General features: G+C 38.9%; 3 protein-coding genes across 4 annotated transcripts; all 3 read left to right on the top strand.

Annotated features, from left to right (window-relative positions):
* The first annotated feature begins 204 nt into the window (after positions 1-204).
* On the top strand, positions 205-3,865 carry LOC103847542 (clathrin interactor EPSIN 1). Its single transcript, XM_018655441.2, is given in 11 exon segments — positions 205-421; positions 549-600; positions 879-958; positions 1,053-1,131; positions 1,211-1,294; positions 1,398-1,543; positions 1,636-1,842; positions 2,015-2,157; positions 2,302-2,496; positions 2,670-3,065; positions 3,363-3,865. Coding segments are annotated over 11 exon segments (1,665 nt in total). The 5' UTR covers positions 205-380; the 3' UTR covers positions 3,605-3,865.
* Positions 3,866-4,154: 289 nt separating this feature from the next.
* Positions 4,155-6,168, top strand: LOC108870161 (glycosyltransferase BC10). Its single transcript, XM_018655434.2, has 2 exons — positions 4,155-5,137; positions 5,366-6,168. The coding sequence occupies exons 1-2, from the start codon at positions 4,616-4,618 to the stop codon at positions 6,002-6,004; spliced, it is 1,161 nt and encodes a 386-aa protein (XP_018510950.1). The 5' UTR covers positions 4,155-4,615; the 3' UTR covers positions 6,005-6,168.
* Positions 6,169-9,061: 2,893 nt separating this feature from the next.
* LOC103846696 (50S ribosomal protein L19, chloroplastic) lies at positions 9,062-11,449 on the top strand. 2 transcript variants are annotated; one of them, XM_033282494.1, is made up of 5 exons: positions 9,062-10,119; positions 10,470-10,624; positions 10,691-10,777; positions 10,871-11,004; positions 11,159-11,449. In XM_033282494.1, exons 1-5 carry the CDS (start codon positions 9,927-9,929, stop codon positions 11,262-11,264), a joined length of 675 nt encoding a protein of 224 aa, XP_033138385.1. In that variant the 5' UTR covers positions 9,062-9,926; the 3' UTR covers positions 11,265-11,449. The 2 variants fall into 2 exon arrangements, with proteins under 2 accessions (XP_033138385.1, XP_009121918.1); XM_009123670.3 differs by having other exon boundaries at positions 9,460-10,121; positions 10,475-10,624.
* The last annotated feature ends 170 nt before the right edge of the window (positions 11,450-11,619 follow it).

Raw genomic sequence — 11,619 nt, 5'->3', positions numbered from 1 at the left:
ATTATGTGGTTTATTTTATTCGTATCAGAATTTAAACAAATGCAATTTGACTTGCATATGACTTCATCACGCTGAGTTCCTCACTAACTCTTGTATTTGGTATAGTCATTGGTTAGCAATAGCCCTATCGTAGAGTGTCATTAGCTTAACCTTATGTGACCAATATCAAACCGGTTATGTACTCACCCAGGCGTTATTTGACGCCTAAAAATTGCGCGAAAAAGTAGATTTTTATTAGGTGCTACTTCTTATTTTTAATCTTTCTTTGCATTTGTCAAAAAAAAAGAAAAAAAAAAACTAGCCACCCCTTATCAGATCTACACTTCCTCTTCGAACCAGAAATTTGTTCCTTTGCTCATACCATTTGCGCGAATTCAAAAATGGATTTCATGAAGGTCTTCGATCAAACGGTTCGAGAGATGTGGGTTTAACCCTCCTTTATATCTATTCCTCATTCGATTTCGATTGAAATTAGATTGTGTTTGGATTCGAATCCGGCTAGATCATATGTTGATTTTTTCTGATTGATTTTTTTTTTTAACTTACAGAAAGAGGGAGGTGAATCTCAAAGTTCTGCAGGTTCCAGAGATGGAGCAAAAGGTGAATTCATTTGAATCCTTTCTATATGTTCAAACAGTCTCTCCATATTGCTTGGCTAATTGATATGCAAATTGATTTGAGTGCTGAATGTGTTCGTATGCTGAATAATGTGTTCTTAGTTGATATATTAGATCCATCTTAGTTGACGTTTCTATTAATAAAGTTTACAGAGTGAACGCCAATGTGTTAGTATCCGTGTAATCGTGGCTTTTTATTCAGTTTGTTCATCTCATGTTCTGTGATGATGTTTATAAACATATGGTTATGTTTAAGTACATGTATTGGATGCTACTGATAACGAGCCTTGGGGTCCACATGGTACTGCTTTGGCAGAGATTGCACAAGCCACTAAGAAATTGTAAATTCTCTTCTTTTTTTTTTAGATTTCATTAAACTTGGAAATGATTTTGATAATATGTTGCTTTCCTTGTACATTTACAATATGTAATTAGCTCGGAATGCCAGATGGTTATGGGTGTTTTGTAGACTAGACTGACTGAGAGGGGAAAGGATTGGCGATACGTGTATAAGGTGAGAATCTTCTTGATATTTCCCTGTAATGTTTGGAAGTTACAGTTTATGATTTGGTGTTTTTTTTTTCTTCTTCCAGGCGCTGGCTGTTATTGATTATCTGATTTCAAATGGGTCAGAACGAGCAGTTGATGAGATTATTGAACATATGTACCAAATATCTGTCAGTATATCTCTCTTTACATGTTGATAGGTTGTTCTTTTGTGGTGGACGTTTTGGTTTTTGTACTGACATGAGCTTTGTTTGTGATTTGTCATCGATGTAGTCACTCACGAGTTTTGAGTATGTTAAACCGAATGGAAAAGATGTGGGAATCAATGTAAGAAAGAAGGCGGAGAACATAGTTGCCCTCTTGAATAATAAGGAGAAAATCTCAGAGATCAGAGACAAAGCAACAATCAATCGTAACAAGTTAGTTTCTATACAAGTGAATATAACTGGTTTTCCTGATTTTCTTTGGTGCGTTGTCGAATTTAATCGGTTTTTCTTTTGCCTCCAATTAGGTACGTTGGCCTCTCATCAACAGGAATATCATATAAGTCTGGTTCAGCTTCGTTTGGTGGTAGTTTTCAAAGTGGTTCAAGCAATTATGATAGGGACTCCAGAGGAAAAGACAAGGACGACTACGAGTCTTTTCAAAAGTCAAGGCGCGGTGTTAAAAGTGAAGAGCAAAGCTACACTTCGAAGAAAAGCTTTTCACGGTATGGCAGGTTTTTCCCAACCCCATTGATATGCTGATGTTCTTGATTTTGGGTGTATCTTCAACTTGAGAGCAGTTGAGGATGCTCGTATGCTTTTTCTTTGTTTTGTTTTTGACTCATTATCTTGTGTGAGCAAATTAAATTGCATTCTTGCTCAGTCGGTTCAATCATTGATGTGCAGTACGGACCATGATAATCTATCCAGTGGAAAAAAGTCACCCGACTCTGGGAAACATAGTTCCATACCTTCACATGCATCTGCAGCTCCTTCAAACAACGATGATGATTTTGATGACTTTGATCCACGTGGATCTTCGAGTAATAGTATGTTACTTTCAACGATGGCTGAACTTGTTGAATGTTTTTTTTTTTAAATGAGTAAAATTTGGTTTTGTGAATTATAGCGCACAACATGTATACATTTTTTGTATGTCCATGTCTTATATGTATGGTGTTTATTTTCTGCAGAGCCTTCCACAGGCAGTGCCAACCAAGTGGACATTTTTGGAGCAGATCTGATTGGTGACTTCTTGGATTCTGGGCCAACTGAAACATCTTCCACCAACAACAATGGGAAGTTTCAAGAGTCTGATTTGTTTGCTGATGCAACTTTTGTATCAGCCTCCAGTCCAGGAACAGACTTTGGGTCGTAGACACAGGTGGGTGACTTCTTTCTTCCAAGCTAGTATACAACTTTTAACATAAAAAATCCCCCTACTAAATGTCCATTCATATGATGCAATTTCGCGCTGCTGGACAAATACGTTCAGTTTTTCTGTTGAACTCATTACAATTCACAATGACTTATCCTTCGGCATGTTTGTTTCTGCAAAAAGAAGTTGATCTTTTCTCTGTATCTGAAACTATTGGCACGGTTTCTTCAGCTCCTCCGACGGTTGATCTTTTTGCATCTCCTGAAACAGTTGCACGCCCAGAAGCCAAGATTCCTAAACCTGAGCCGATGACCACTCCAAGCATTGTTGACCCATTTGCTGCAGTTCCTATGGAAAATTTTGATGGAACTGATCCTTTTGGCGCCTTCACTTCTCACTCGGCTTCAGTCTCTACAGGTCCACAGGCTCCAGTTCTACATGGGAGTGCAACAAGAACCACAAGCCCAATGTCTTTGGCAGACTCAAAGCCACAACGGTTGCAAAAGAAGGATCCTTTTCAAGTGAAATCTGGAATCTGGGCAGATTCGCTGAGCCGTGGACTGATTGATCTCAATAACTGCTAGTAAGTCAAAACTTTCTCTTAACTTTTTCTTGTGTACTTGTGTTGTGCACTAGTATGTGATAGATAACTAAAAAAGAATGTAGTTTATTTTCTCTTGAATCGAGTCTGTTGCAGATCAAACCCAAAAATTGATGAATTACATCCCAGCTGATTAATGAATTATGAATATATATAGTCGAAATACTTAGCCCACATGAGCTCCAATAACATGTAGCTTGACTTACCATTGCGTCAGTAAATTATAGGGCTTTTTGCTTTCAGAGTACCTGCTAATTTATTCTCCTTGTAACCAGGTAAAAAGGCTTCTCTTGCGGATGTGGGCGTTGTGAGAGGCCTGAGCAATGACGAAGGGAACAAGGCATCTGCTGCTGCGTACTACTCAGGGTGGTCTATGGGTGCAGGATCCGGGCTAGGTAAAACGGGACTCTACAGTGCACAACAGCAGCAACAACAACAAACACCTGAAATCTCAGATGGTTTCTTCTCCAGCCTCAGTAACCAAAGGTACCACCAATCCGGAGGCTTTAAGCAGTGAATTGCATCAGCTGAAAAAAGCATATCATGCTTGATTCTACATTCATACTGGAAAAATACCTCTGTTTTATTATATTAGGTTTGTTGTTCTTACACCTTAATGCCATTGTTCTTTTGGGTCTAAAATGAGAGAGAGAATTATCTTAATGGTTTTTGAGAAAAGAGAGTATCATTACTGATCGTTAAGTTTTGTTTCGGTGATAGAACAAAGTATATGTATCTCATCCGGGCCTTACGGAGAATTCATTGGCATATTTGTCCATACATTTTTCTCTCCGTTTGATATGAATCTTACCGCCACAAATCTTTTTCATTCATTATTGGGATTCAATTACAGTTCGATAATAAAAAAACATTAAAACCACGCAATTATAAAAATTTATAAAATCTGATAAAATCCTTAAAAAAAATAAAGGAAGTAAATAAAAAAAAAATTGACGCATAAATTGATTCCGATGTTTCCCAAAGACTACGCGAGAACAGACAAAGCGGTCAGCCAGAAAAAGAAACCGTTCACTTTACTTTTCAAAGTTAGTGTTCTCGATTCATCATCATCACCCTCTCTCTCTCTCTCTCCATCTCCAAAGCTTCGAGATCGATTCGTAAGTTCTCGGTATTTTTCCTGCAATCTCCACACTATTCGATTCTCGTAAAGCTGGACACGTGGATCATCCTCCGCTTTCACTTAGTTTCCTCAAGTAGAAGTAGCTACTAGCTCCGGATCCACTTACGCTCTCAGATCAACTTCCCGACGGTTACAAAAGTTGATTCACTTCTCCCAGCTCCGATCTGCTCTTCCGGTGAAGAAACACCTATCGAATCAACTAGAATCTGTTTTCGCGAATGAAGTAACCAAGCTGCTTCATAGACTTTCTTGATTAGAGATGAGATCCCGAACTCTCCAAGTAAATTAGGATCTCACAAGCTAATCAACTGTTAGGCTACTTGATAGTGATTCAAAAAATCAGCAAATCGGTTACTTAGATTTGATACTAGAGTCTCTATAATAAGGATGCAGACTAGGGTTATACAGATGGAAGAAGGAAAAGATAACGGAATCTTAATTAGATCAGTGAAGTCTAAACCGTTTCCAGCGAAACTGCTTCTTATACTAGGCCTTTTCCTCGCGTTTGCTCTCACCGTCTTCGTCATTAGTGTATCTACTATCAAGTATACAGGCCTACAAAGCGTAGTAACAACCGTCACTTCTGGCTTTGTCACGTGCCGTGAGGACGAGCCAAGCAGTTTGAGTAAATGGATACAGCCTCCTGCTGTTTTGATGCATAACATGACAGATGAAGAGCTTCTTTGGCGCGCTTCTTTCTGGCCTCGGAGGAAAGAGTATCCGTTTCAGAGGGTTCCGAAGATTGCGTTTATGTTCTTGACTAAAGGTCCCTTGCCCCTTGCTTTGCTCTGGGAGAGGTTTTTGAAGGGTCATACAGGGCTTTACTCGGTTTATGTTCATCCGCATCCCTCTTTTACCGCCAAGTTTCCTGCTGGTTCTGTTTTTTACCAGAGGCAGATACCGAGTCAGGTCTGGTTCTTGTGACCCTCTCTTTGTGTTTGGTGGATACAATGAGATTCAATGTAGTCATCCTTATTAAATATTTGTTGGGGTTACTAATGACATAGAGTATCAGAAAGTGTGACTTTTGAATCAGACGTAGCCTTGTGTTCAAGCAGTTCTGTCTGGTTACTTTAAGCAGCTAGTTGGTTCTGTATATGATCTGATTTTAATTTGGATGTCTACATCATTGTGCAGGTTGCGGAATGGGGGAGAATGACCATGTGCGATGCGGAGAAGCGGCTACTCGCCAACGCGCTTCTCGATATCTCCAACGAATGGTTTGTTCTCGTCTCGGAGTCGTGCATACCGCTCTTCAACTTCACGACAATCTACAGCTACTTGAGCCGATCGAAACACAGCTTCATGGGCGCTTTTGATGACCCTGGACCGTTCGGGCGCGGCCGCTACAACGACAACATGGAACCTGAAGTACCCATCACCAAATGGCGGAAAGGGTCTCAATGGTTTGAGATTAACCGAGAGCTCGCAGCTACCATTGTCAAAGACACATTGTATTACCCCAAGTTCAAAGAGTTCTGTAGGCCTGCTTGCTATGTCGACGAGCATTATTTCCCTACGATGTTGACGATTGAGAAACCAATGGCGCTGGCTAACCGGAGCTTGACGTGGGTGGACTGGTCTAGAGGAGGCCCCCACCCGGCTACGTTTGGGCGGTCTGACATAACGGAGAAGTTCTTTGAAAAGATACTTGATGGAAAAAACTGCGTTTACAATGGTCGTAACACTTCAATGTGTTATCTCTTTGCGAGGAAGTTTGCTCCAAGTGCGCTGGAGTCTTTGCTTCACATAGCACCCAAGATTCTGGGATATTGAGATAGAGAGGAGTGTCTCTGAACCTCTTGAAACCAAATAGAGATAATGAAATGGATATGATATGGATTCTGTCCAAGAAATTACTGTGATATTATTTTATTTTGTTTGTTTTTTATATACTAGTTTGGAAGAAAATGAGATATTAGAAGAGATAACATTGCACACCAGGATCCACACATATGCTTGTAGCCTTATCTTTATACCTCAAGAAAAGCTATGTATAGAACAATGTGGGTTCCTAAGGTTCACATGCCTGATGCCTTCAACCAGATATGCGGTCATGCACAATTCTGCTGAATCATTTCGAGATTCTGAGAATAGTATATGTTTTGAACCAAACAAATTAACCGGTTGGTAGATTGGTAGGTAATTCCAACGTCTGAATTATCTCGTGAGTCGTCGTCTCTAACTCGTTTTCTTTTGATTCTTAGAAGTTACTAGTAAATTGCTTACCGACCAAGTCTTTTTGCTTTGAATGGGAACAAAAGACAGCCAGGTGTAGTCACACTTTTACGCCTATTGGAAACTTCTCGAATCCCTCAAGAGCCTGCCAACCGGCTACCATCTGTCTTTTTATAGTATAAACAATTCAATAAAGTTAACTCTTTATGGGCAATTCGTTAAAGTGGTTTAAAAGGCTGTCATAAGGCTAATGTTTATTTTAGTGTACATAAAAGAATATAATAATGACATCTTTTATTATTTACTAGTTACTGTTTACCACATACTCCACAGAATCCGCCAGATTATAACCTATGTTTACTAGAATGGAGAAAATTCCACAAAATCCACCAGATTATCAAAACAATATAATAAAAGTAGTTTTTTCTTGTTCAAGGTGATGCTTAACAATACGTATCGAGGATACGTGTTACATTACATCCCTTAATTTTCTCATTTATTCAAAGTTGAAAATCTATTATACATAAATAGCATTAAATGTTGTGTTTAATTTGGTCAAAAATGGTATTTAGAATTATTCATTATTCTCCAACTCATTTCAAATTAATCAGTGATTATCATTTTGATTTTCACGAATCCAAAAGGAAAGTAAAATATACCCATCAGTGATAACTTCCAAGTCTTGGAAACCAACATTATTTGCTTGTTTACCAAACGAAAAGTTTACCAAACAAAAAAACGGAGAAAATAAAGACGAGAATAACATTAAGAGTAATGAAAATCGACATTGTTTGGAGTAAAATTAAAATCAGTAGTTCTACACATGTCTACGTATTTTAAAAGCTCATAAGCATTAGCCGTTACACCACCACCACCATGTGGACCAAGACTGCGCATCTTGTCCGTTTCCTTCCCGGAACCCGCGTGAGCTGTAAGAAAATAGACAGCTCATCATATTCTTCACGCGCCAAACTAACCATCTCACCGACCGTTGTGCCTTCCTAGGGTTGAGAGTTAGATGCACGCGCTTCGGTGAGTATATCGGTTTTGCAGAATAAATATCTTCCAAACGGCGCCGTAACGGAGAGATAGCCTGTCGAGATCTCAGTGAACACGCGTTGGGAAACCAGCCGTCGATGAACACGATTCGCGGGACCCGCAGGTGGTCCAGCTGGATTCTAATGTTGCAAAAGCCGGTCAGCTAAACCGGGCAGCTCAGCCTCTTTATAAACACTTCATCATCGCATTGATTCTCAACACTGTGAAAAAACCTTTCTAAGCTTTTAGCATTTTCGAATCAACAAAAAAAGCTCTCCCTTCTCTGTCTAACCACAAATGGCGTTCTCAAAGTCTTCCGTCGTTGCTCTCGTCGCGGTGATCGTCTCCGTCGTAGCTACCGTCGCTTCCGCTCAAGTCGAGGCTCCAGCCCCAAGCCCTACGTCCGGATCTGCTGCTTTCTCGCCGTCGATCGTTTCAGCTGGAGTTGCAGCCGTCGCAGCTCTTGTTTTCGGGTCTGCTCTTAGGATCTAAGTCTTTGCGATGGAGATTCGTATTTTTGAAAAAAAAAGTTGATCGGGTATAGCATTATTATTATTCATGATGTTCGTGTGTATTCAGGAGCTATATAGATCTCTTTCTATTTTTCTATTATCTAATACCTTCATATCTGTATGAGGGTACTATATTTATATCTAGAGTATTGTGGTTTTGTGTGTTTCTACTATGGTTTTTGATGTGACTCTTATTCTATTTATTTATGGATCTGATGTTTCTCAGTTTATATCTTTCTCGTTCTTTACATAATCGGTTTATTAAACTTCCTCTGCTTACAATTACGATTATACGAGCTTGTTTCACAATAATCGCATTATATACTCCAAATCGAATCACTACAGCCCAAATTTAACTAAAATCTAATTCTAATTATGATTGTCACTTGAATTCGATTTATGTTTTTGGTGAAATACTGAAATCTGAATCGAGATCGTTTAGCTGTTAGGTTCGGTAGCTGCATGCGTTGTTCAATTTTTAGACCCGACAACATCTAACTTTTATTTGTCTGAAACTTTTTGAATTCCATCTCTCGTGTTTTAGCAAAACGCATTTCCAAAGAAGGTTGTGTAAACCTGGACATTGTTTTGGAAGTTGCGGTCACGTTTGCGTGTAAAAATCAATAAATGGAAGAATGAAATCGATATATGAAAAAAAGTTGAGCGTTTCGTTTGGAGTCCGTAGAAAATTGAGGTAACGACTTTACAAAGAGGTCCCTGACGGAAATTCAATTTCTTCTTTCACCAGCCCCAGACATTTACCAGTGCTATTTTTTAGTTTCATAGGCGTGTTTATTTTTCTAATCACACAAACGGCAAAGAACATTGATGTTAACGAAGTAGTTTTCGTGATGAATGCCAGTTTTGGTCGGAATTGAGAAAAATAGTTGGGAATTTATTTGGTGATAAGGAAAGTTGATGACTTCGTTCTGATTGAAATGAAAAGTTGAAGCCGTGAGAAGAATGGTCAACCGTTGATTAGTATCGAAATAGTTTGCATTTATTTACATGTAACGTGTTGTGATAATAGAATGTGTGATTCTGCAACATAGTCAATATCCTCCCTAATCAACGTTCCACACTGTCCCACCCAAACCCTCCTAACTGGCTACGCGCATCTCAACCTATCGCATTTTTACGCCATTAATCCAATTTAAATGCAAAAATTCTATGTTCACATGATTCACCGTCTGTTTTTTTAGGTTTAGTTGAATGTATTTGCCTCATGATTGGTGCCTTTATTTTGTAGGTAGGTCACCCCTGTTGTTATTTTCAATGAAAAAAGTTAGTATTCCTTGAAATAAAGATAACAACATTCCATCAACCAAAAGAAAGAAAAAAGAGTCGTTATGTTAACGGTAAGAGTAGTCGGTCTTTGATATCATCTTTGACTGCTATGATGACAAGGCGACATGCAATGATGCAGTAGAGTCACATGAACATGGGTTTTGAGTCTTCAAAAGAAACCGGATGATTAAGTTTCTGCAAACACTTTGATCTAATTAGTTAGTTTTTTGTTTGATTCAAGTAAAATTTATAGTTTTGTCTAGAACTTAGCAAGTATCAGTTCCTTTCATGGTAATACTCCAAAAGATTTTTCTTTGTTGACAAATGTTCTCTTTGGTCACACTCTCCATCAGATTGGTAAATAAAAGGATGCTTCTTCTTTCATTATTTTTGAGGACAATTTCACTAAACATTTTGTTATTAGCGTGTTTCATATGTTTATATTTGAATTTTATTTGATCACTCTATGGTTCTTTAATCACATCAAAAAAACAACTAAAGAAGATAGTAAGAAACAAAATAAAAGGGGACTTAAAACATCAGGGGTCATATGCCAATTACTAATAAAGAAAAGGAGGAAATGGAAAACGTAACCCTGGAGGAGAAAGCGAGTGTTTAGGCTCAGCTCAAACTCCGCCAAATATCTGGGCAAAACTTCCAAATCAAGCCTTCTTGTCGGAGAAATGCAATCGATTCGTAGCAGTACAAGGTCGCTTCAGAGGAACAGTGTCTATATCTCCAACACTCTTTCACGTTTCACTTCGTCTTCCCCAAGCTTGTCTGAAAATGAATCGAGGAGGCTAGGAGGGTTTGATTCAGCAGCGAAGTATCTCATTAGCTCGCTGACAAAGGCGGTTTCTTTATCTTCCCCAGTACCCGTAAGCTAGCCACTGCTATTTAGTGTTAAAAACGGAACCTTTGCTCTTGGGTTTGTCTATTTAGCTTAGATTCGTTATGTGAGAATTGTATGATGATAAATAGGTGAAGTTTCATTGTCCTAAACAGCATCAATGCTTGTTTTTATCTTCTTGAAATATTCGTTGATATATCTAGTGATGCGCCTCTCTCGTCTGGTAGTAAAGGTTGTGTAGATACAGAGAAAGGAGTGATAAAGTTTTGTGCTTTGTAGATTCTCGACATGTTTGGGGTCACAGTGATATCTTCTAGATTAGGCTTCTTTGTGTTTGAGACACTCTCTGAATTTTTATGGTGATTTGGCTATGTTTCTCAGAGACAAAACTTTACGTTTGCATCGAGATGCTTTTCCACCGTTGGAGATTCTATTCAATCTACTCCTCAAGGATTCTCTGTGTCAGCTCCTGATTTGCCTCCGAGAATCAAGTTCAAGCGGCTTGATAAAACCGCCAAACATATCATGCAGGTACAACTCCCAACTTTGACGATTGGTCATTGATAATTAAATTAAGAAAGTTGCAATCTTCTGCAGATTGTAGACAAGGAGGCGGTTGAGGCAGTTAGAAATGGTAGGGAAATACCTGAGATAAGGCCTGGTTACATTGTTCAGCTCAAAGTGGTAAAATACTCTACTGAGAATGGGATCGAAAATATATCTTCAAAAGGCTAAACCATTCATTAGAATTTGTTGAAATTGTCTTGTTTGAAACAGGAAGTGCCTGAGAACAAGAGGCGTGTTTCAATCGTAAAAGGAATTGTGATAGCAAGACGTAACGCTGGTCTTAACTCTACGTTTAGGATTAGAAGGCTTGTGGCTGGGGTGGGAGTCGAATCCATGTTCCCCTTGTAAGTACTTTTAAACCTTTTGCACCCTCCCTCTCCTTTGTGCTAATGGCAAAGATTGATTTACATTCTGTGAGCCTCATGAGCAATAGCAAAGCAAGGCTCCTTTCATGAGAAAAACTGCTGATATGTGAGAGGTGGGGGTGTTTGGTGACAGGTATTCGCCAAACCTGAGGGAGATTAAGGTGTTAGACAAGAAGAGAGTAAGAAGAGCCAAACTTTATTACCTCAGGGACAAGATGAACGCTCTCAAGAAGCATTAGAGCATCTTAATAATCACTCATTCACATAAACAGGGTAGTTTACTCCCTTAAACAGTGTCTTTGAGGGTTGTTTTTTTTTTTTGGTGACGAATTGGCCTTTACGTCACATATTGTGAACCTGTGTATTTGAATAATGATGGATCCTTTTATTCCTCTTACTTGCTCCAATAAGTCTTGGTTAGTTACTACACACAAAGCTCGAATCAACCTAAAACCATAAAGAAATGATGTGTGATTAGCACAAGCCAGGATGTGTGAAGCAACAGAGAAAAACACTAACGGGCCCGAACGATCAATAGCCTTATTAATAAGATAAAACAAAAGGGCTGCTCTATGCACATTACACATACACAGG

Source organism: Brassica rapa, chromosome A10 (assembly GCF_000309985.2).
Source record: "Brassica rapa cultivar Chiifu-401-42 chromosome A10, CAAS_Brap_v3.01, whole genome shotgun sequence".
Taxonomy (NCBI): Eukaryota; Viridiplantae; Streptophyta; class Magnoliopsida; order Brassicales; family Brassicaceae; genus Brassica; species Brassica rapa.
This window is presented reverse-complemented; position numbering and strand designations above follow the sequence as displayed.

Bases quoted from the DNA above. Each gene is read 5' to 3' on its own strand.
- LOC108870161 (XM_018655434.2), top strand. From the start codon at position 4,616: ATGCAGACTAGGGTTATACAGATGGAAGAAGGAAAAGATAACGGAATC. The intron at 5,138-5,365 runs GTCTGGTTCTTG...ATCATTGTGCAG, and splicing joins AGAGGCAGATACCGAGTCAG to GTTGCGGAATGGGGGAGAAT.
- LOC103846696 (XM_033282494.1), top strand. From the start codon at position 9,927: ATGCAATCGATTCGTAGCAGTACAAGGTCGCTTCAGAGGAACAGTGTC. The intron at 10,625-10,690 runs GTACAACTCCCA...AATCTTCTGCAG, and splicing joins CCGCCAAACATATCATGCAG to ATTGTAGACAAGGAGGCGGT. The intron at 10,778-10,870 runs GTAAAATACTCT...TGTTTGAAACAG, and splicing joins ACATTGTTCAGCTCAAAGTG to GAAGTGCCTGAGAACAAGAG.